This window comes from Ursus americanus, chromosome 28 (assembly GCF_024610735.1).
Source record: "Ursus americanus isolate L20-20 chromosome 28, mUrsAme1.1.p, whole genome shotgun sequence".
NCBI classification, from domain to species: domain Eukaryota; kingdom Metazoa; phylum Chordata; class Mammalia; order Carnivora; family Ursidae; genus Ursus; species Ursus americanus.
The window spans coordinates 30,895,341-30,920,622 of NC_142154.1; the positions used below are offsets into that span (position 1 = coordinate 30,895,341).

At 35.5% G+C, this 25,282-nt stretch overlaps 1 protein-coding gene across 1 annotated transcript in view; it reads right to left on the bottom strand.

Moving 5' to 3' along the window:
• The window catches only part of ARIH1 (ariadne RBR E3 ubiquitin protein ligase 1), a 117,589-nt gene that overhangs the window by 36,833 nt on the left and 55,474 nt on the right, over window positions 1-25,282 (bottom strand). Inside the window, exons 3-5 of the mRNA XM_045795266.2 lie at window positions 8,990-9,134; window positions 1,926-2,018; window positions 1,380-1,435 (exon numbers count right to left, since the gene is read on the bottom strand). Coding sequence (XP_045651222.1) covers window positions 1,380-1,435; window positions 1,926-2,018; window positions 8,990-9,134 — 294 coding nt within the window. The remainder of the gene's footprint in view (window positions 1-1,379; window positions 1,436-1,925; window positions 2,019-8,989; window positions 9,135-25,282) is intronic.

Here is a 25,282-nt window from a genome sequence, read left to right on the forward strand (position 1 = left end):
TACTGTACTTTATACATGCTTCTAGTATTATGAACCTCTTGGGGGAAGGAAATGTATCTTAGTGCTCCCAAGTAAAGGTCTGTGTAATGATAAAAAGATACAGTGACCCATACTGATTAAATGTACTGATGAAACTGATGTATTGATGAAAGAACACAAGGGATCAAAGTATCAGGGGATAAGATATAGACAACTGGTGGTTCTTGAAGATGATACATAACTTATTTTTGCTAGCTTAGAATAATAACGGAAAAAATGTTCACTGAAAGATAAGAGTATTAACACAGAGCTGACAGCAAGCGATAGTAAATATGTTTTGGTAAACCAAAGTAGGTTGAGGTTAATAAACTGGAATCCGTGGGCTTTATAAACTGTACTGGTTAAGTCAATTTATGGCTTTATTAGGTAGCTTAGGAAATCTGCTCATTAAAGACCATGGCTATTTTTACTTTTATTACCTTCAAATCCCAGTGCTTAAACAGAGACAAACCCTTCTGTATAGGCAATTAATCCAGTACTAACTACATGATTTCTTTGTAGATAGTTCAGGCCCTCAATCTGTTTATCTTCCTCAAGTAGAGTCAATTAGGTAGCCTGAGGCTATGAAACAGCACTGCCTCAAGAACTAAACAACTGGGATATCACCACAGGTTCAGGACTAAAATCTATGGTTGTTTCTTCAAGTTTAAGTTTCTTTCTCCCTTCATAAGACAGCCTTTCACAAGAGAACTTAGCCAACAACTTCCAGATGTAGTGCCTTTGGGAGCAATGTTCCAAATGAGGCCACATTCCCCCTGGGTAGCTCCCAGTAAATGACCGAGCCTGGAAGGGGATTAGGGCCCAGCCATTTCTGCTTATTGGGGCATTCATTCATCTATAAGCAATCTATGGAGTGGAGTTCCCCACAGAGCTTCCAGAGACTCTCACAGCTGCCCCATAGTCGGAGTCTCTTCCTACTGAATCCTTCTTCCTTGTCTCTTAACAGGTGTCACACCTGAGCCAAAATGTGTCTACTCCTTTCTCTTTCACCTGCACAGATGCTATCCCACAACAAATCTCCTTCCCTTTTTAACCCTGTCTTGGCATCTGTTTCCCAAAGGACTTCAACTGACATACCAACATATCCTATTCTCCACTTCCAAGGTTTACTAAAATCTAGCTATCATATATATTGCCCAGTATTTTGCCATGTGTTAACAAGAACAGTGTCTGGGCATTTAACTAATAAATTAGAAATGAGCTTTTGTACTACAAAGGAATGTAGATTAGAAAGTCTCTTCAGACTAAAAATTCCACCTCCTCTGAGGTTTGAGCAAAATTTAATTTGGTTTAACCAACTACCCAATATTCAACATGCATAATCTATCAAAAATACTTACATAACTGTGTTGTCATCCACTAAGATATCACAACCATGAGCAGGACACGAAATAGTCTGAAAAAGATTGAAATTTAAACTATGTCTTCATTCAATAAATATTTACTGAATGCTTACCATCGCCAGGCACTTCAGTAGTTTGAGAATACCTAAACATTTATAGAATCTTAATTGTTCCCTTTCTATTAAAGGAAATGTGTGTGTGTATTTATCCCCATAAGGTAACTAGAACTGCTGACCTGAATAATTGGTTTCTCAATATAAAGCTTGAAAGGCACAAGCAAGACACCTGACAAAATGGCTCAACAAGTTTAGCCTGATATACACACATCTTAATGCTGCTGAGAAAACATTACCTGAACTGTATCTTTAACTGGACTGCCACATTGTAAATAGAAAAAAAGCCTTAATTATCTTTTAGTCTTAATATAGAAAAAAGTTGCCCATGCAATTCATAATCCAGAATGCTTCACCTGTTTATATTTCTGCAAGGGTCTAAACACTGTAGGAAATTCAACGAAACTAAAAATCAAATTGGCATCTTTACCTGTCCCATGCCTTCCTCCATTATTTTAGTAGTTAAATATTCGCTCCAGCACTGCATACAAAACTTATGTCCACATTCAAGGCCAGTGAAATACTGCAACAAAAATAATACACGGACTTTTAAAAGACATTATCAGAAAAATCACTATACATAGTGACTCAATAAGTCTCTATTAGGTCACATTTCTCATAGTGGCTAAAAAGTCCAATTTGACAAGACTAGCTGGGCTCCTAAAATAAACTTCTTGGTGGTGAAACTTAGACATGAAAATACATTTAACACAAAATACCTAATTAATGAGAAATGCACTACAGTAGATACTTATAATCTTTAGGAAAGGCAGACAAGTTCGTATTAAATATAAGAATATGTCATGTACCAATAAGCATATGAAAAGATGCTCAAAATCCTTAGCTATCAGAGAAATGTAAAGCAAAACCACAATGAGACATGACTTCACACTCACCAGGACAGCTTTATTAAAAAAGATAAGTGTTGGTAAGGATGTGGAGAAAGAACCCTCATACACTGCTGGTGGGAATGTAAATAGTACAGGTGCTCTGGAAAACACTGTGGCAGTTTCTCAAATAATTAAACATAGAGTTACTCATGATCCAGCAATTCCACTCCTAGGTATGTACCCAAAAGAAATGAAAACATAGCTCCACACAAAAACTTGTATATAAATATTCATAGCAGCATTATCCACAATAGCCCCAAAGTGGACACAACCTAAACGTCCACTGATGATGAATGGATAAATAAAACGTGGAATATCCATATGAAAGAATATTATTCAGGCATAAAAAGGACTGCAGTACTGATACATGCTATAATGCAGACGAGCCTTGAAAACATTACGCTAAATGAAAGAAGCCGGCCACAAAAGACCACATATTGTTTGATTTCCATGTATACGAAAGGTACAGAACAGGCAAATTCAGAGAAAGGAGACTGGTGGTTGCCTAGGGTTGAGTGGCTTGAGGGGCAAGGGGTAGTGACTCTAAGAGGAGACGAGGTTTCTTTTTGGGGTTATGAAAATGTTCTAAAATTTACTGTGGTAATGACTGTACAACTCTCTGTAACTATACTAAAAACCATTTTAAATAAGTAACCTGTATTGTATGTGAATTTTATCTCAAAGCTGTATTAAAAAATGTTACACAAATACAGACTTCTGAGTTGCATGGAATGTAGCTTACCTAGATAATCAGTAAAATCTTATGGAAACCAAAAGATTTATTCAGATAGCTAAGAATAATGGTAAGATTAGGTCTAATCTTACATTACTTACATGATTTGAAATACTACTAATTTGAGGGATAGTTAAATGAAGTATATTCTATAATATACAAATAATGGTCACCAGTTTCAACTAAGAATATCTTACAATATTTACTCTAAATTTTTTCTAAATGAATAGGTAATACAGGCTCATGGGTAAAAACATTTAATAGTATGAGTTTATGTTGATAAATAAGTCTCCCGTTTTTTTAAATAAAATCTTTTAAAAAAACAAATTTATTTATTTGACAGACAGAGACAGAGACAGCGAGAGAGCACAAGCAGGGGGAGCGGCCGGCAGAGGGAGAGGGAGAAGCAGGTTCCCTGCTGAGCAGGGAGCCTGACGCAAGCTCAATCCCAAGACCCTGGCATCATGACCTGGGCCAAAGGCAGATGCTTAATGAACTGAGCCACCCAGGTGCCCCTGAAAAATAAGTCTCCTTTATCCCCATCCTTGTCCTCTACTTCAGGAAAGTAATCGCTATTTCAATATCTTACATATTCTGCCAGAGATGTTCTAACGTACACAGGTACACACACACAGTAAGAGCAGCACACACTTTCATCTTGGTTAATTATTATTTAATAGATTCCTCACGTGGTTCTACATTAGTACACATGGGTCCACCCCTTTTTACAGTCTGTATTGAAGGTACCATAATTTATTTAAGCAGTCCACCATTAATGGACATTTAGACTATTCTTTTTGCCACTATGCTACTGCACTGGCTATATATACATCATTGTGACCATGCAAATAAATGCATCGTGGGACAAATCTGTACGACTGACATTGTAACAAGTATACATTTACACTTTAACAGATTATTACCAAGCTTCATTCAAAGAGGCTGTAGCAGTTTATACTGTTCAAGAGAACCTGGTTTCCCAACAACCCTGTCAACATGGTATATTATCAAACTCCTTGATTCTTGAAATCTAGCAGGTGAAAATGAAGTAACTTCATTAGTTTTGGTTTTATTTTATTTTATGAGTGAAGTTTAAACATCTGAAAGAAGATTTAAGACTATATATTTCTTTTTCTGTGCACTCTCTTCATCCAATTTTGCCAATTTTTCCACTGGGTTTATTTTTTTCCTTAGTGATTCAGTGGGGATTTTTACCTATTTAGAAAACTGGCCATTTGTTAAGTGTAGAAAATATTTTGTTTCAAATCTGAATGCTCACATTCTGTTGCCATGAAGAAGCTCTCTACTTGTATGTAGCAAAGTGTATTAGTTTTAAAATATCTGGATTCTAAATTAATTAACTTTAATATAAAGAGTTAAGAAAGAATTTAAGATTCTACTCCAAATGGCAACCAAGTTGTTCCAATACCATTTCTCGAACCCACCTTATCTGAAATGCCCTCTTCTACATACACCAAATTCCCTCACACATACTTGACTCTATCTTGTTCCACTACACTGATCATTCTTGTATTTGGTAGGACTAGTTCCTCCTTACCCCCATCCATCTAGTCTTGTTTTTCAGTATTTTACTATTATTCTCTCTCTCCAAATACTCAACTCATTTTTTAATCTTCTTTAGTATCTAAGGTTTTCTTCATAATAGATCGTTCACATTTCTTGCCAAGTTTATTTCTAGCTCTTTTATTCTTTTTGTGGCTCAAATTAAGTGGTACCTTTAATTTCATTCCATTTTCTAACTAGCTGTTATTTGAAAATGCTCATGAAATTTCTGATGTTGCTTATGACATTCAGATACAAACAGGATACAAAATTCTATACTACAGCACATCAACTATATAAAGAAAGCCCAGAAACAGACATGGAAAATATTTACCCAGTTTAAAATATGGTGCTATTCAGATTGACAAGGATTCTAACTCATTCACAGAACAAGTGAAGGTAAATATTTTGGAAACCAATATTCTCATCCATTAAAAAAAAAAAATCTAGGAAACAAAAGAATCTATTCTCATTACTCCCCACTGGTGAAGGAGATCTGGCACTAACTTGTTGTCAGATCACTAATGGAGAGCATCTGATTTTCAAGACTATAATGGGAAGGAGCATTCTGTAAAGGACAATTAGAGCAGCGTAAAAGATCAATAATTCTAAAATGTTTTATTCATAACTTAAAAACACATATGCATCCTCATGTGCTTTTTTTCAAATAAGAATCCTTGAGATTGAGAGATTAGAGGTCACAATGGTTACCAAATGATCACTGCAAGTAACACCTCTACCTTTGGAACTTCTGGATCAGCGATCATTATAAGAAAAAAACAAAGCTTTTTATTCTTTAAAGGCTTCTTTTTCAATAATTCTTCTAATTAGATAGATAACAATACCAAATAAGATAAATTAGAACAATAAATCACACACGTATATCTAAAGATAAAGCAAAAACTAACCTGTGGTATAAACACATTTGTTGTGCTCAAGAATGGTGTCATTATCATGGACTTATCTGGGTATCACCATCCCGTTCCATTTCCCTTTCCCTCCTCCTTTTACATACCTGTTCCCTTACTACCTTGTGCTTACCTACTTGGGTCCCTGACTCAAGGGATAGGATTACTTATCAACAAACTTATTCATAAACAAATCTGACACAGAACACACTAAAAATACATGAAATATTACCTAAAACAGAAGTGGTCCTTTAAAAAAAGAACTGAAAGAATAAACACTCTTAAAGGGTTCATCTATCCCTGCCATTTTACATACACAGCAACTCATGTCAAACAGCAGTGAGAACGTTAAGAAGTATCTTTCCTCCATCAGAAGTTGCTCATATAATCTCTTAAGTTAAAGCCATTTCGTTTATAAAAACTGAATAATCAGGGCATCAGTTCCCTCATCCGTAAAATGAAATGAGTTAAAAAGGAATACAGGATCGGACTTAGATTCCCAGCACAAAGATTCAGAAGTGCCTAAGGGGTGAGGGATGGGAGGGTGGACCAGCCTCACAATCTTCAAAGTTGCCTTTATGTAACATATCTGATTCTTAGACTGTACAAATTACTTACTTCATAAAAATGAGGTACCGCATTCCCTAGCAAAGTGGGGAGAGGGTGGTTAGCAAAGCTAGATCTTATGCTTTAATTCGAAACAACATTATTATAAAGTGAATGACTGTTGCCAGGGCTAAGAAACTCCTGAATTGGCCTCAACACACGGGAGTGGAGGTGGGGAATTTATGAACTTTAAAAGTGCCCCCAAAGTCTCAGGAAATTGTTTTTAAAGAAGAGATCACCCACAATAGTGAACTCCAAAATGTTACAAACTAAGCTATCAAAGCATTTATTTAAAAAATTTGTTTGCATGTGGTACTGTATAAAGCTAAAGTTGCTTTCTGGAAGGATAAAGGTATTGAAGATATACATTAATAAAAGGCAAGTATGAGTGTTTGAAGAGAGTGGTGGAAATTGAAACATGGGAATTGTATTAACAAAGGTAAAAAAAAAAAACTCATCCAATTAAAGCTTTAATGGAGTCTCAGGTGACATTTACTTGCAAAACTGAAGAGATTAAAATTATCTTTCTGTATTAGTCTAAAAACCATGAGAAAAGAAGTCCTAGTTTTATCACACTACATTTTTTATAACGCTTGGCACAGTTTCCGTAACTCTTTAACTTACTTTCCAAGCCATGTTGCTGTTTGCTTTCTTGTCCTGTCATTCTTTACATAGCCAGCCTTCCTTTAAAGAGCAATTTGTTCATCTTTATTGTCTCCATTTCCTTTCCCATCTTCAAGTCAATGATTCTTTAGCACATGCAGTGTGGTTTCTCATCTTACCACACTACTTAAATCAACTTTCCAATATCATTGGTAAACTTCATGTTGTTAATTCCAAATTCACTTTTCAATTCTTTTAAGGTTTTTTGCAGTATTGTTGTTTTTTTTTTTTTTTACCATTCTTGGAGGTACATTGTCTTCCTCTGGCTTCTGTATTGCTCTATTTTCCTGGTTCACCTAACTACCACACTTTCAGAGGTTATTTCACAGGTCAATTTCTGTGGGAAATTCTCCCCGACCTAAAACTGGGTTAGGTGTCTAACATGTTCCCACAGCATCATGCCCTATCAAAGTGCTTACCTTTCTTTCTGAATATGTCATTTTACTTATCTACCCAGCTAATCTGTAAATTATCTGAAGCAGGCATTATGCCTTTATTCTCCATTATGTTTCTAACACTTAGAATAGGGCTGGTGCATTGAATTAATGAATAGTAGGCTCTCTACCATCAGTTACAGTGCAAGCAAAATTTACAATGAAAATCTCCAGTTATGATTTTTAATTCTAATTTGTTAAGACTGTTAGACAATACCAAGGGCACTGAGAAAGTTATAGGGGATATTTGTAAGCAGCTAGCTTCAGTACTCAAATTACATTTAAGATTTAAATGAGGGAGGAGCTGGTTATAATAGAGCAGAGAAATGCCTGGGAATAAGGAAACCCCATATAATCTGGGACAAATTCTTTGGGTCTCAGGATTACTTCACAGAAACTTTTATGAACTATACAAATGTCACCTGGCAAAGAGAATTTGTTAAAGACAGAAAATAAAATGGTCAAAACATGAATTTAATGTATTTTTAATAGTAATGTTAATTGTTTTTTTAAATACTCAAGATTGTGATTTAAAGGAGAGGCAAGTTATACAATTCTCAGAATAGTACAGATTTGAAAGAGTATCTTACTTAACTCATTTGAAAGATAAAAATAACTCAGACCCAGTGAGATTTAATAATTACACAAAGCCAAATAGTTAGCATCAGAACTACAATCAAAACTTGAGAATTTGGAAATTCAACTCAACACTTTACCTACAAAGTTATTTTAACTCATTGTTCTATTTCTCACTTAATTAACTTTCTTTAAAAACCTCTTTTCTAAGCACTTGGACGTGAACAAATTAGTTCCACTGAAATGGGCCTCTACAGATACATATATAGACTTCTAAGAAAAACAATGACAAAACTTCAATGTGTTAATATATATAATACTGGTGACAAAGACTTTGTATATAGTAATTAATTAGAAAGAGCTGCTTAACTATTAAAGCAGAGAACACGAATAAGATAGTTATTAAGAGAATGAAGTTATTTCTTAGCTATCTTGAAACATCTTAAAGAGGTGAATTCCAAGTGACTAAATACATTTATGCCACAAATAATATTTTCTTGTAGTTACTAATAAAGTAAGGCCTTCATAGGAATATCATGTCTAAGCCTAAAATTCTTCACTAGACACACCAAAATAAATCGTCTAAATTCAATAGGTTTTAAGGGGGATACTTTCACTCAATTAACTGGTCCCAGTATCTGTTCCAACTCTGTCACCACTTGCTATATTTAAGAATCTCCATTAGAATTGATCTGTATAAGTGAAACTCTTCTGTTATGAAAAATCCTGAAAGCTCCCTAGTAAAATATTATTAAAGACATTTTATTAGTGTTTTGGATATTTATTTTAAAATGTTAGTTTTAAATCTATCTTATTTTGGATGAAAAGTAATTCTACTCACTGCCCACCTATTAAACAATTCTCCCATGATAGTAAAATAAACTCAGAATAAATTTAGGTGTGAAATGATAAGCTGCTGCTTTAAAAAGCAAACGGGAGGAGGAGGAAAGAACAAGCTCTATTTTTTCTCTTCCTTTCCTTTATCCTAATATTCTGATAGGTTACTGTTTTACTACAATACAATCCCAGACTCCCAGATCTTCCTTTGTTTAAATAAATTTAAGCTGATTTACCCTCTGAAACAGAGAGTCAGTGCTAGCCTTAAACTACCAGATACTCACCGAGTTAGGGTAGTTCAAGTAGCAGATCTGACAAGGCATATCCTGTGCTGATGACCTTGTATTCATCTGGCGTGTTCGAGACTTTTTACTTGGATTAATTACATGACACTCAGCAAAGAGCTTCTCCAGGTTTCCATCAAAGTACCTGCATTATTTAAACAGAAAGGATGAGAGCCCAGCAATAGCACACTGTTAGAGCTCTCCAAAAATCTGATTTCCTATAGGGAACAGCAATGAACTGAATTAAAATAAACCCAGATCATAACCTTTTTTGCTCGGAGGAAAGGAGGTGTATGGCTACAAACTGTAGCAAAATAGAGGGTGTGTGTGTGTGTGAAAGCAGATTAAAATTTTGTTGCTATTTTGGTATTTTTTTACTTTGTTTTTGTCCCGGGAAGTTAATCTATTAGTATTTTAACAGTACTACAACTAGAACTTAAGAATGAAAGTTGTACTATCGCTAGTGGTACCTTAATGAAAAGTAATGGTATTTTAAAAGGCTAGACTAATATTTTATACAAATTATTTTATTAATAATTTTAGTTACACCAGCTTAAATATATTAGCAAGTAAACTACCTACAAAGTGTACCTTACCCCACAAATCACTTACATGTGTCTCATTCTACGAAACAGATTTCATTTTTAAATATTCTTTCAAAATAATTTTTAATTTACTAGTAAAGGGGAGGAAGGAGGAAACAAAAAAGTGTATCTTAAAATGTTCATATATCAAATAATCTATATACTTAGCTTTTCATAAAACGTTTCTAAAGATACAGAAGTAGTTCACTATCTAAGATATCAAGAACATGGTATGCCAAATACTATCCATAGAGTTTCAAGTGTTTGCAAATTTCTTGACAGAAGACAGTGGCAAATACTTAGCACAGTATTTCCCATTAATCCAGATGAGACATGGTTGCTGGCCTCCTGAAATATCTTAACATTCTAAAGGGAAAAGCAAAAGATACAAAAACTTTCAATTTGTGAATCAATATAACTAGCAAAAGTATTAATGAAAAATCTGGTCAAATACTTTGGTTTCAATATAAAGCCTAGGTTTCAAAAACTACAATGTTCTTTACATAAAAACAAGAGGTTCTCAAGTTAAAAAATAAGTTATACTCAAAGGAGATTTCCAATTATTTTTAATGCAGGTCTTGTTCAGATTTTGTGTCAAAGCACTTACTGTATCTCCAGGAAAACACTCAAATGAGAACAAATCACATCACTCTCTAAGACTAATATCTATTTATAATAAATAACTACAGAATGTTTCAATGAAATGATCAAATTATTAATCAAAATGTCAACATATTATAAAAGGGGAACTCATATAAGGTTAAAGTCACTGATGATTCAGCTAATCAAAATATATAGAGCAGAAAATCAAACGCTTTCCTCCTAATTATCTCTCAGAAAACCTAAGATGTCAAGTTTTATTTGAAAAGTAGAAAGCATATGAAGCTAACACTAAATACGAACAGGTAAAGCTCTTCCTAGTTGATAGTCATTTTATGTAATTGTTTCACTAATTACATACATTGTTTTTAAATCATATAGCTTTCCTCTCAAGAATGGTTAAAACTGCTTTTTTGTTCCTTAACCTGATTATCTAATTACTCAGACATGATTCAAACGCTTACTTTGGCCAAAATGGGCCACCCCCCCACCCCAATTTTCTTTATACTGACAGCATCCATTTCCTTCTGGTACCTGTTGTTATTGAAGTCTGTGGTCAAAATTAATTTTTCTCATTTTATAATTCAAACCCTTTTTCAACTGGCATATATATAATTTTGTTTTCTTTCTTCATTCTTGAAATTTAGTAGCTCTGTAGGCTTTATCTTAGCATTCAACTTTTTTTTCGAAATGCCATTCAGGTCTCAATCACTTCAAGATCCTTTTTAGTTATTAAGACTGTGCCCTGCCGTTTGTTTCTCAGAGTCCATAGTCTCTCATGCTTCATTCCCCCTTCTGATTACCCCCCCCTTTCTTTATCCCTTTCTTCTCCTACCCATCTTCCTAGTTCTTATGTTCCATAGATGAGAGAAACCACATATAACAAACTGTGGGCTTCAGAGGGGAGGGGGGTGGGGGAATAGGATAGGCTGGTGATGGGTAGTAAGGAGGGCACGTATTGCATGGTGCACTGGGTGTTACACGCAACTAATGAGTCATCGAACTTTACATCAAAAACCAGGGATGCACTGTATGGTGACTAACATAATAAAAAAATATATTAAAAAAAAAAAAAAAAAAAGACTGTGCCCTGCTGGATTTGTAACTAGTCTTTGTTAATTTGTCTTCCGTGTCTACCATCTGCTAATTCCTTCTTCGTCCTTTTCCCGATTTATGACCTTATTTTCCATAGTATCTGCTCTGTTTCTTGCTGTTGCCAATGTGGTTTTAAGTTACTACTTATCCCTCTTTTCTTAGTTTCATCAACTTCCTTTTTATCTTGTTCTATTGCTTTACCAATTCATCTTTGATCTCTCATCTCACGTCTATGTTTATTTTAATTTCCTTAAAAGAACAAAGAAGCTTTTTCCTTCTAATTATGATAGTTTAATTAAGGACTACCATGCTCAAGAATGTGGGTGGATTCTTTTTTTTTTTTTTTTTATTATGTTAGTCACCATACAGTACATCCCCGGTTTCCGATGTAAGGCTCGATGATTCATTAGTTGTGTATAACACCCAGTGCACCATACAATACGTGCCCTCACTACTACCCATCACCAGCCTATCCCATTCCCCCACCCCCCTCCCCTCTGAGGCCCTCAGTTTGTTTGTCATAGTCCATAGTCTCTCATGTTTCATTCCCCCTTCTGATTACCCCCCCTTTCTTTATCCCTTTCTTCCCCTACCGATCATCCTAGTTCTATGTTCCATAGATGAGAGAAATCATATGATAGTTGTCTTTCTCTGCTTGACTTATTTCACTTAGCATTATCTCCTCCAGTGCCGTCCATGTTGTAGCAAATGTTGAGAACTCATTCTTTCTGATAGCTGAGTAATATTCCATTGTATATATGGACCACAACTTTTTTTTTTTTTAATAATGATTTTTTATTATATTATGTTAGTCACCATACAGTACATCCCCGGTTTTCGATGTAAGGCTCGATGATTCATTAGTTGTGTATAACACCCAGTGCACCATGCAATATGTGCCCTCCTTACTACCCATCACCGGTCTATCCCATTCCCCCACCCCCCTCCCCTCTGTAGCCCTCAGTTTGTTTCTCATAGTCCATAGTCTCTCATGTTTCATTCCCCCTTCTGATTACCCCCCCTTTCTTTATCCCTTTCTTCCCCTACCAATCATCCTAGTTCTTATGTTCCATAGATGAGAGAAATCATATGATAGTTCTTTCTCTGCTTGACTTATTTCACTAAGCATTATCTCCTCCAGTGCCGTCCATGTTGTAGCAAATGTTGAGAACTCATTCTTTCTGATTGCTGAGTAATATTCCATTGTATATATGGACCACAACTTCTTAATCCAGTCATCTGTTGAAGGGCATCTCGGCTCCTTCCACGATTTAGCTATTGTGGACATTGCTGCTATGAACATTGGGGTGCATATGGCCCTTCTCTTCACTACGTCTGTATCTTTGGGGTAAACACCCAGTAGTGCAATGGCTGGATCATAGGGTAGCTCAATTTTTAACTTTTTAAGGGACCTCCACACTGTTTTCCAGAGTGGCTGTACCAACTTGCATTCCCACCAACAATGTAGGAGGGATCCCCTTTCTCCACATCCTCTCCAACAATTGTTGTTTCTTGTCTTGTCTATTTTTGCCATTCTAACTGGCGTAAGATGGTATCTCAGCGTGGTTTTGATTTGAATTTCCTTGATGGCTAATGATTTTGAACATTTTTTCATGTGTCTGTTAGCCATTTGTATGTCTTCATTGGAAAAGTGTCTGTTCATATCTTCTGCCCATTTTTTGATTTGTTTGTTTCTCGTGTATTGAGTTTGAGAAGTTCTTTGTAGATCTTGGATACCAGTCCTTTATCTGTAATGTCATTTGCAAATATATTCTCCCATTCCGTGGGCTGCCTCTTAGTTTTTCTGACTGTTTCCTTGGCTGTACAGAAACTTTTAATCTTGATGAAGTCCCATAAATTCATTTTATCTTTTGTTTCTCTTGCCTTTGGGGATGTGTCACGAAAAAGGTTGCTTTGGCTGATGTCGTAGAGGTTGCTGCCTATGTTCTCCTCTAGGATTTTGATGGATTCCTGTCTCACATCGAGGTCTTTCATCCATTTGGAGTTTATTTTTGTGTATGGTGTGAGATAGTGGTCAAGTTTCAAGGAATATGGGTGGATTCTTAACTCCCATACTTTGTTTACCTGCTCACTATTTGAAAGTTCCTTTAGTTACATCCTCCCTCATGTGAAACAGGCCAAAATGAAGAGACTGATTCAGTGTGAAGCACTGCTGTTCAGGTATCTAGTTTAATCAGTTAAGACATATTTCTCTGCTTCAGTGACTTTACTAAATAACTGCAAAGTTTATTGCTTCCCTCCTTTCCTGCAACTCTTGCCACCCACCCTTTTGAGAAAACTATTCGTTTGATGAAAATAAAAATGAAGTGAAAATAAAAATAAGAATAGCAGTGTGGTTTCTCCTTTAGTGCAGTCTTTCCTCAATCGGGGAAGGGAAGAATTAGAGTAACCCTACCTCATCTACCACACAGCCTAGATTTCTCTAGATTAAGATTGTTAGAAGGGCAACTCTACTGTTTCTCAGTAGAGATTTTAAATCCTCTTCTCTCTCTAGGGTTTTCTGCTCATTCAGCATGTTCACCAAAATACGGGTAAGCAAACTGGCACTTAATTAGTCAATTTTCCAGAATATCTAGATCTTAATTTTTCATTTTACTTGACTTCTAGACAGAAATATGCCGAACAATTTTAATTAAATTTTAAGGCACTAACAGTTACGGCCTAAGAACTGTGTGTAATTGTGGGGGGGAGGAGACATGGCTGGTAGGGTACATAGCTGGCTATTGTTTCTTTCTGAATTCTGAATGATGGTGGCATCACTGTTTGCCACTTCAATATTTAATTTTGCCACTAGGAGTTTATCTTAAACGCGCCTCTACAGCTTCACACTTCATAAAAAGACCACTGTTGAAGAAGTACTTATTTTCACAACAGAATCAGAAAAGCAAAAAGGTTAAGCTAATTCAAAGTTATATAGTGTGCTTTTGTACTGTATATTCCTAGCTGTTCAGAGTTCAAACCTCCTTACAGATTTTTAATGTTCCCATTACGTATTTATAACAAGTCGATTATCTATTGCTATAGTCTGAGAGGAAACAAACACACACACGAAAACCTATAAAAATGCGTTATATGTGTCCATGTATAAACATGCATGTACACACACTTTTATTTCCAAATAAAATCATTTTTGTTAAAGTATTCTCGTATGGCATTTTATGGGTACCAGATTTCAATTTCAAAAGGCAACAGAACAGTCACAATTATCCTATACCTTTAATTATAGTTCTGATAAAGCACTAAAAAGGTCTGTGACACCGAGATCTCTTCCAGGAATTGCAATTTCAACTACTATTTAGGTCCTATTAACCTGCTTCTAATGGTGTAATATTTCTACTTTTAGAAAAGGTATACTTGGGCAAAAATCAAAGGAGCAAAGGAACAGCTTAAGTTTGTTTAAATCATATGGATAAGTAAGAACTGTGATCATACTTATGAAAAGCAAAAATAATAGATAGGGTAGGAAAAGGAGTCTTAGAACAGTACAACTGAACCACAGAGTAAAAAAATACACTGAGAGAAGGCTTTCCCACATATAAACGTTAGTTTCAAAGCTTAATCCTCATATTCCATAGAAAGAAGCCAGTGGATGCAGTAGAGTAGAGTAGTATAAGCACACTGTTAAGATACAGTAAAGTCAACAGTTCTTCCTCTTCTAGGGAATGAGACTAAAACTGAAGATCTGGAGTAACAGTTTTCACTTAAAATCCTTAAAACTATTAGACTTTTAAAAAACTGTGTTACTTTGATAAAAATTTAAATTTAAAAAAGGGCTCTTGAAGTAGAATGTGGTTTTTAATGGTATTTTCTCAAAAGAAGGAATAAAGTTAGAATGTAAAATGACTGAGACACATATGAACCTCTACCAGGTAAAGTTCAGAATTCCAGAAAACTAAAACTTATGGATAGAAAAGTAAGGACTTAGGGATAGAAAATCTTTTTTCTAAGGAAGACTTTTGGCCCTCATAAGAAAAAAGATCTAATGAGGACTTACACATATCTATAAGAACTTGTTTTAAAGTTTTGTGGGGTTTTTTTTAATGCTAATCTAAAAAATAAGTTTAGTTCTCATTTTAATATTAATGTATTATATGTGGTTTACAGCTAAATAAACATACTGGTCATGTATTTTTTAAAAATACTTTTTGAGATTCTAAGACTCTTCTATGAGAAAATCAACCTAATAAAAAAACCAGCACGTTCCTGAGCTTGCTTACTGCTGAGCAAAAGAGCACTTGACAAAGAAGCTACTAAACAAGTTGCAGTACAAAAATTGTAGTGTGTATTATTTTTAAAAAAGATTCCATTTTTAAAGTCTCTACACCCAACATGGGACTTGAACTCGCAACCCCGAGATCCAGAGTCACGTGTTTTACTGAGCCAAGCCAGGTGCCCCATTATTACATAATTTTTAAAAGTTTTTATTTAAGTTCCAGTTAACATACAGTGTTATTTAGTTTCAGGTGTACAATATAGTGATTTAACACTTCCATCCAACACCCGGTGCTTATCACAAGTGCCCTCTTAATACCCATCACCTATTTCACCCAATCCCCCATTCACCTCCCCCCTGGTAATTACCAGTTTGTTCTCTAGAGTTAAGCGTCTGTTTCTTGGTTTGCCCCCCTTCCCTTTGCTCCTTTTGTTTTGTTTCTTAATTCCACACATGAGTGAAATCATATGTATTTATCTTTCTCTGACTGACTTATACTCTCTAGCTCTATCCATGTTGCTGCAAATGGCAAGGTTTCATTGTTTTTTATCTCACTGCATCATTTTTGAGAAACTTTCTGCCATTTGTTTCTTCATACCTTATCCTTTTTGGTTCTGAGCCACGATGAAAGCAAATATATTAAGAAATGAACCTCAGTGAAACAGATGTAAGATAACTCCTTCTAGGCCTGAATTAGCACAATTGTAACAGAAACACAATAATCTATGTCATCTTCCCAAAAGGCTCCCACTCCGTTACCAAAAAAAATTAAATATACTAAAGCCAAAAGAACAGTAAATTGAACTCCCACATACCCATCATCCAGCTTTAACCATTACCAACATTTTGCTAATCAAAAGGCTTTTCTGAGAAATACAATTTTATTCTTACACAAACTATGAAACTATGCCAGGCATTTTAAGAAAAAACTAATGACTATTCCCCTCACAGGTAGTTGCCTGCGTTCGTGGCTTGATTAGGATTATTTCAATTTACCAAATTCTAACCTAAAGCCTCGGAAACTTCAAGAACATTACGGTATCCAAAACTTTGTAACTTATTTACACATGTGTACTCTCCACACCTCCACCTGAAGAAAAGCTTCGAAGCTTTTATTATTTTCTGAAAAGAGACTATGGCCCCCAAAATGACAAGAACCAATATTATTTTCTAAAATGATTTGTTTACTTCAAAGAAAACAAAGACAGTGGCTTCTGTGCCCTCTGCCCAAATATGTGCATGTAAGGGAAACGTCTACACCCTCTGCTCTGCTCAATGTTCTTTCCTCCTGCCACACAACAGCAGCACAACTTAGTAAAACGAAACAAGCTACTTGTTTCATGCAATAGTGGATCTGATTCCAACTGAAGATAAATATGAAAAATATATACAAGATATTTTAAAATGATATCATTTTATTATTTTGATAACGATGTCTCAATATATTTAATGGAAGTCCTCAGGTTGTAAATGTTGAGCACCTATAAACCAAAAAAGTGTATTTAAAATCTAGCTATGCTAAAACTAAGAATAAGGCATCAAAATACAAGACAGTATATATTTAATATCCATTTTTTTAAAGATTTTATTTATTTACTTGACAGAGATAGAGACAGCCAGCGAGAGAGGGAAGACAAGCAGGGGGAGTGAGAGAGGAAGAAGCAGGCTCATAGCAGAGGAGCCTGATGTGGGGCTCGATCCCACAATGCCGGGATCACTCCCTGAGCCGAAGGCAGACGCTTAACCGCTGTGCCACCCAGGCGCCCCTAATATCCATTTTTACATAGTTCCCTCACATATTAAGTAACGGTATGTGGGAACTGTGCTGGTCAGTGGCAGTGTTTACGGCTGTGAAGGAAAGAGATGGGACAGCTATTTCAATATGACACACTAAGTGTACAAGAGGTGGGAGGAGAATGCTAGTTAAGTATAGAAAATAGCAACTAACTTCAATTCGGAGATTAAGGTGTCCTAGGGGCATCAGATGAGTTGCACATGATACAAATTGTACATGATGTCTGTCAGTACAACCCCAGAATGAAATATTATTGGTGCTCTCTGAGTTTAAAATATAGCTCTTGAGAAAACTGGGGCCTGAATAGTCAAGGGTATCCTAAGAGAGTGTAGAGGAGTAAGTATAGACATACAGAACAGAGTGAAAGTATGAAAGGTTTTCAAAAGTCAGAGGGTATAGCTTTGATGTGGTAGGAACCAGAAAGGTAGTGGACGTTGATAAAATGAGTTGATATGGTCAAAGTTTAGGACGGATGTGATACCAGAGGCCAGGAAGGCAGTGAGGAAACTGTCTTGGCAAAATGTTGATTTACTTACAGGTAAGCAAAGGTACTATTAATCCTAAAACAATCCAGAAAGCAAACTGGACCTTCCCTTTTAAGGCTGTTCCTTTTCCTATGCGTACGTGTGTGTTTTAAAGTTATTTTTATCGGGATATAACACAATTCTAGAAAAGCACATATATATCAACGACAGCTTACAAATTGTTATAAAGCAAATACTTGTGTATAACCAACCCAGGACAAGAACTAGAATACTGCTAGTGCTTCAGAAACACTCCAAACATCCCTTCTCATTAACAAACTCCTCTTTCTCCAAGACATAATCACTATCCTATTTTTTCTTTATAGTTTAACCACCTAATATGCATCCTTAAACAATATGGCTTAGTTTTGCCTGTTTGTAAATTGCATATAAACAAAAATCATATAGGACATAGGTATTTAGAGCTCTTCCTTTCACTAAATATGATTTTTTTTAAAGATTCATCTATGTAGTCACTTGCAGCTCTAATTTATTTTTTGTTGCTGAAGTTATTACAGAAATATACCATAACTATCCACCTATCTATAGACATTTGAGTTGTTTTGTAGGTTGGAGGGAGCTATTATGAATAATGCTGCTATGAGCACACTTAATTTAGATGTGCATATTTCTTTCTACTACGTATATACCTGGGAGTGGAATTACTGGGTCAAAGATATATGTGTAAATACTAACAAAAAAAATAGTAAAACATTTTTACAGGTCTTTCTAAATTAACTTATCTGTAGACTCCTTTGGATTTCCTACGTACACAATTCATATCATCAGTGAATATTAACTGTTTATCATCTCCCTTACAACTATGATACTTTATACTGCTGGCTAGGATCATCCTCAGCATTATGTTGAACAGAGGTGAAAATAACAGATACCCATGTCTTGAACTCTGAAATCTTTTCAACATTTCAGCATGAACTATGATTATCTCCTACAGGTGTTTTTATAGATTTACTAGATTAACATACTTCCCTTTTGTGCCTATTTTCCTAACGGCTTCTTTTTAAAATCATGAATGATGACTGATTTTTAGGAACTGCTCCTCTGTATCTACTGATACGTTTTTTCTTATTAAAATTTGTTCAAGTGACCATATTGAATTATTCCAGGTTAAACCAACCTAGGATTCCTGGGATAAATCAGAGTTGTTCAGGCTGGGTTATTATCCTTTTTATCTATTGCTGAACTCAATTCACAAATATTGTGGGCTTTGTTTTTTGCATCTATGTAAGTGAAAGAAACTGACAAGTAATGTTTTAGTTGGGTTTTGAAATCAAAGTTATGACAGCCTTATGAAGATGCGGAATCCTCGTTTTGTCTTCTAAAAGAATCCAAGGTTAGAGAATGTAAGGTTGGAGTTATTATCTCATGAAGTGTTGGTAGAATTTTCCAGTATATCCATCTGGACTTATTTTCTTTACAGAAAATTTCACTTTATAGTGATAGCTCATATAGGTTTTCTATTTATTTCTCAAGTCAATTTCAGTAAATTGCAAATTTCTAAGAATTTATCCATTTCATGTAAAATTTCAAATTCTGACACAATTATCCATAATACCTTAGAAGTTTCTTAAAAATATCTGCAGGATTCAAAGTGACATTCTTTTTCATTCCTGATACTAGTTATTTGTACCTTTTTTTCCTTGATTAATCTCATCTGGGTATCAATGTTAATCAGTCTTTTAAAAAAAATCTTTTGGCTCCTTCAGCCACTCCACTGTATGTTTCTTTCCTGTTTTATTAAATTCTGCTCTTATTTCTTCTTGTAATTTCTCTGAATTTACTGTATCGCTCATCTTCTACTGTGACACGTCTAGCTCATTAGTTGAGACTTAAGATGAAAGCTTAGTTCATTACTTTCCTTATATGTGCATTTAAAGTTATAAACTCTACTTTTTTTAAAATGTTTTTTTATTATATTATGTTAGTCACCGTACAGTACATCCCTGGTTTTTGATGTAAAGTTCGATGATTCATTTATAAACTCTACTTCTTAAGCACAACTTAGATTGCATTCCACAATTTCCTCCTTAATATTCAAATAGTTGCTTAAATAACATTAGGCATATTTGATACTTCAACAACACTAACAGAACTTAGAATGTTGACTTAAAAGAATACAAAGGTTAGTTACAACATAAAGGTGTTTTTATTAATTAAAAGACGGTACTGTTTATGAAAACATTTTCCAAGAACACAGTATTCTAAATTGACATTTGTCTTTCAACCTACTGAGGTATCATCAGTATCATCAACCTACTGAGGTATCGTCTTCCACTGTTGCTGTTAAGTCAGCTGTTCTCTAAAAAGAATATGTAAGTATAATATACACTTTCTATATATTTTTCTCTATATACATAATAGATGTACACAAATTTTTACTCCTTGTATCTTGCTTTTATGATTGCCTATTTTTGCTGTTGTTTCTGTAGTTGTACTATGTTTTAAAATGTGGATTTCAAAAAAAAATGTGGATTTCTTTTTACCATACTTCATGAAATCTAAAATGCTTTGGTACTGAAATTTCATGATCTTACCAGAAAGTGAAATGGGAAAATTTTCACATAAGTCAGTATTTCAATCTTGTTGGACTGCAAGGTGCCATCGATTGAAAGATGCATTCAAATTTTTAGCACAATAAAAGACCTTAGAATCAATGAAATAGTATTTATTATGCATGGTTAACTGTTAGGCTTCTTAAATTCAGTGGCATTTTCTTCTTTCATCAATCTGGAAAATTATCAGCCATTATATCTTCAAATACTACCTTTGGCTCATTTTCTCCTAAAACTCAGTAAGATCTTCTCATTATGTCCTCTACATTTCTTAACTTCTCTTCTGCATTTTCCATCTTTTAGTGTAAGTACGTAATTTAGATAGTGGTTTGTTTTGATCTTCTAGTATACTAAGCCTCTCTTTAGCTTTGTCCAATCTGCTGTTAAATTAATTCACTCAGTTAATATTGTTTATTTTGTTTAGTTACAGAAATTCTGTCTTTTTCGAGTTGTTTTCCTAACCTTGCTGGAACCAGATCATGCCTCCTAACAAACAGTTTCAACACTTAACACTTGACTTATTTCAATAGCTGCTTTTAATGTTTAACTTGACACTGGTTCCATACCCATATGAACTGCACAGATAGAAATGGAACTATGAATTGAAAAAATAAAATACAATAAATTAAAAATAAATAAGAAGAAAAAATTCTTTTTCATACCTTTAAGACACCTCATACTTTTTAGTTCCCTGTTGATGGTATACCCATTTGATCCAGTTCTGACAATTCTAATATCTGGAGTACCAATTTGTTATGTTTTAATTAAAAAAAAATAATTTGGGGAAGTAGTTTGAGGCCTTAATGTTCTTTCCCTAGAAGAGGTTTTTATTTGTTTGTCAAGTGCCTGGATACATTAACAGTCTAGGACCATCTTAATCTACATTCAAGGCTTAAGGTTTTCTGGGGCACCCAGATGACATGAATATTATCTTTAATCTTTAGAAGAGCTAGTTTACCTAATCCTCATTCTTGGTGTGCCTAAGACTCCAACTTTTCCCCCCACTAACCGAAGGGCCAATAAAAATCACAGCTACCTTAGCTACTCTTAGCTACCTCTCCTAGATCAGAATATACTTCCAGTGCAAAGCAGACTGGAATGCTTGGCTCATCTCACTAGATTTCCATATTCTTTTAGGCTTTTTTTTTTTTTTTTAAGATTTTATTTATTTATTTGACAGAGAGAGAAACAGCCAGCAAGAGAGGGAACACAAGCAGGGGGAGTGGGAAAGGAAGAAGCAGGCTCCCAGCCAAGGAGCCTGATTTGGGGCTCGATCCCAGAACGCCGGGATCACGCCCTAAGCCGAAGGCAGGCGCTTAACGACTGAGCCACCCAGGCGCCCCTCTTTTAGGCTTTAACCCTCTAATTCCTATTCTACTAATTCTTCGATATTCTTAATTTTTAAAAAAGATTTTATTTATTTGAGATAGAGCATGAAGAGAGCATGAGCAGGGGGGAAGGAGCAGAGGGAGAGGGAGAAGCAGGCTCCCCAGTGAGCAAGGAACCTGATGCGTGGCTCCATCCCAGGACCCCAGGATCACGACCTGAGCTGAAAGCAGACACTTAACTGACTGAGCCATCCAGGTGCTCCAGATATTCTTGATTTTTAAAAGATGTTTCAATATCACATAGATTTCTCTACTGTATTTAGTGGATAGAATGGTCCAAATTACCAGAAGTTTTCCAGAGTCTCATATTTTCTCTGTCACAGTTCACCTTAACATCTCTTCCACCTATACTCTGCTTTCAATTAACCATCACCATCCTAAGTCAAGCCAACATTTTCCTTTCACCTGGATTATTAAAAAAGTTTTCCAATGGGACATCCTGCCAATAGAGAATCAGCTCATATTATCACTAAACTTTTTCCTGCAATAATGCCCTTATACCACATTTCTCCATAAAACCACCTTCAAACCTTTCCACTTAATAGGAAAAGAAAAGTCAAATTCACTTGCTTAGAATTCAAGGTCCATAGTGTGCTTCCTATTAAACATGCCCCATCATCTTCCTTCTATCTTTCACGTACTCCAGTTGCTCTAAATCTCATTACCACTCAACATATGTTCCTTAAATTACCCCCTTCCCCCAACTTGTTTCCTGAACCTGAAATGCCCAGGTTCCCACTTTGCCTGCCCTCCGAAGCCCAATCAAATGCCATCTCATCAACAAATCCTTTCCTACCTGAGCCAGAAATAACCTTTTATGTATTCCCTTAAAGCTTTATCTCTAAGTACCTTAAGGGTAAAATGGTGTATGATACATTGTTCTGTGTACCTGTTCATCACCAAACCTCTGCTCAATGTCTTTTACACAGCTGATATTCAAAAACATTCTTGAAATTTATGAAGTAGTAAGACAGCAGGGATACTAAGGACAACAAATAACTTCAGATGAAGTAACTAATGGAGAATATTGCTCCAAGTTCATACAGCTAGGAGGTAGTGGAGCAGAGATCCCATGTTCTTAACCACCATAATATTAGTAAGAAGGCACGTTTGCTGCTTTCCATACATGTTCCCTGATGACACCTAAACTGTTTAAACAATAAAAACCCACTACACTAGAGAAGACTGATGAATGCCATGACAAAAGCCTGGTTTCTGACAAACCAAATTTACTCTTCACATCCCAGAAGTTAACTGTGAAATAATGTATTATTAGTGATGTTCCTGAGAAAAGTTCCATACCATCATAATAACATACAAGTACTGTTTCTAGTAACTATTCACTAAATGGTGGCTTCAGAATGGAAGCTGGAAAGCTATTTGCAACATAGTCTGCATTGAAATCAATCTTCAAGGTTCTTTGATTACACCTATCCATGAAAAGCAGTGAGTCATCAACCACCTATATATTTCTCCTCACTTCAAATATACCAATTATCACACCCACCTTATAGAGAACATACTGATTTTCTTTTTTTACTTGTTATCAACTAAAAAAGCTTGATGGGGGGGGGTTCTCTCTAGTTCCTGACATACTGAAATCTGATTTACAAGCTTGTCATGATTTACAGAAATTACATGCATATTACAAAAAGTAAAGCCTAGAAATGGTTGAACTAAAATATTTACTAAACACTGACTACATATTAGGAATTGTGTTATGTACTAGCAATGAAAGATGAGTAAGATAGTTCTTACGCACAAACAACTCTAACAGAAGTGTTGAAATATTAAATACATATAAAAAGGCCAATGAAGAAGTGATTAACTGTCTTGAGAAATAAGAATAGCCATCTTAGAAGTAAAGTGTAAGTTGGGTTTTATTTTATTTTTTATTTTTTTAAAAGATTTATTTATTTATTTATTCGACAGAGATAGAGACAGCCAGCGAGAGAGGGAACACAAGCAGGGGGAGTGGGAGAGGAAGAAGCAGGCTCATAGCGGAGGAGCCTGATGTGGGGCTCGATCCCACAACGGCGGGATCACGCCCTGAGCCGAAGGCAGACGCTTAACCGCTGTGCCACCCAGGCGCCCCATAAGTTGGGTTTTAAAGAACAATTAGGAAAAGGGAAAATATGGAAGGCATGCCAGGCACGGGCCAATGACAGTACAGTTCCAGAAGTGCTCCCTAGGGCTTTGTAGCTAACAGCCTACATAGATATCCACAGAATATCTAATGTCAGACAAAGAAAACAGTTGCAAAGTTGAGTCAACACAAAAATGAATTTGGTGACATCTTAAAAGTTGTGTACTACTGAAATATAAGAACAGAAATAAAGATAATAGAAAGGCAGACAGAAGCTGGATTTTTAGAGATTTACTTATTTGAGAGAGAGAGCATGAGCAGGGGGAGAGGGAGAACGAGAGAAGCAGACTTCTCCATGAGATCACGACCTGAGCCGAAATCAAGAGTCAGAAGCTTAACCGATTGAGCCACTCAGGCGCCCAGAAACTGGATTTTTTAAAATGTCTTGTCAGGGGAGGTGGGTGGGAAGAATGGGCAAAATAGGTACAAATTTCCAGTTATAAAATGAGTTAAGTCATAGAGATGAAAAAGTACAGCACAGGGAATATAGTCAGTAATATCATAATAACATTATATGGTGACAGAGGGTAACTACATTTATCATGGTAAGCACTAAGTGATGTATAGAATTGCTGAATCATTATGTTGTACACCTTAAACTAACATAACATTGTACGTCAACTGTATTTCAATAGTAATAATTAAAAAATCTAAAATAAAAAAAAAAGTCTTGTCGTAAAAAGAAAGGGAAAAAAGGACAACTCACTTTCCCAGTCTCTCCTGCTGAAAGGATTCTGGCCTAGCAGGAGCAGGGTAACCTATAGTTTATGAAAAGCACAGTACTTAAAGAAGATTTGATGAGGAATTCATTCTGTCAAAACGGTAGGATACATTTAGCTTTCAGAGGCCAAAACAGCAGAAATACTAGTTGTGACGTCACATGCCCAATATCGATATGAGCTGTGATGCCTGTGCCCAATGGCAACAGCAATAGCACATTTACTCAAATAGGCTGACACTATGATTTGGGCACTTTCCCTGGACGCATAGCCTTCATTTAGTGGATGATTCTCAGTCTTTACTGTTGTTTTCACCCATCCTCTTCAAGTATATTTACAACTAAAAACCCTGATATACCAGGAAAGGAGAGGGCTCAAGATAAGACAGATGAAATAATGGAAGCAACATCCCACAAAAATCATAAGCTCAAAGCCCAGATGGAAAGATCAGCCTTTAAAGTTTAGAAGGAAAAGGGCGGATAGAGTTGTTGCGTTTTGCTTCATGTAGAGGAGCATGGGAAGAAATCCAGTGAATAGAGAAAACTCCATTTAATTTAGACAACAGAAAAGAAATTAACTTACAGAGTAAAAATGTAGAAGGCTGGGTAGTAAAGAAAATGGCAAAGGTCTGGAAA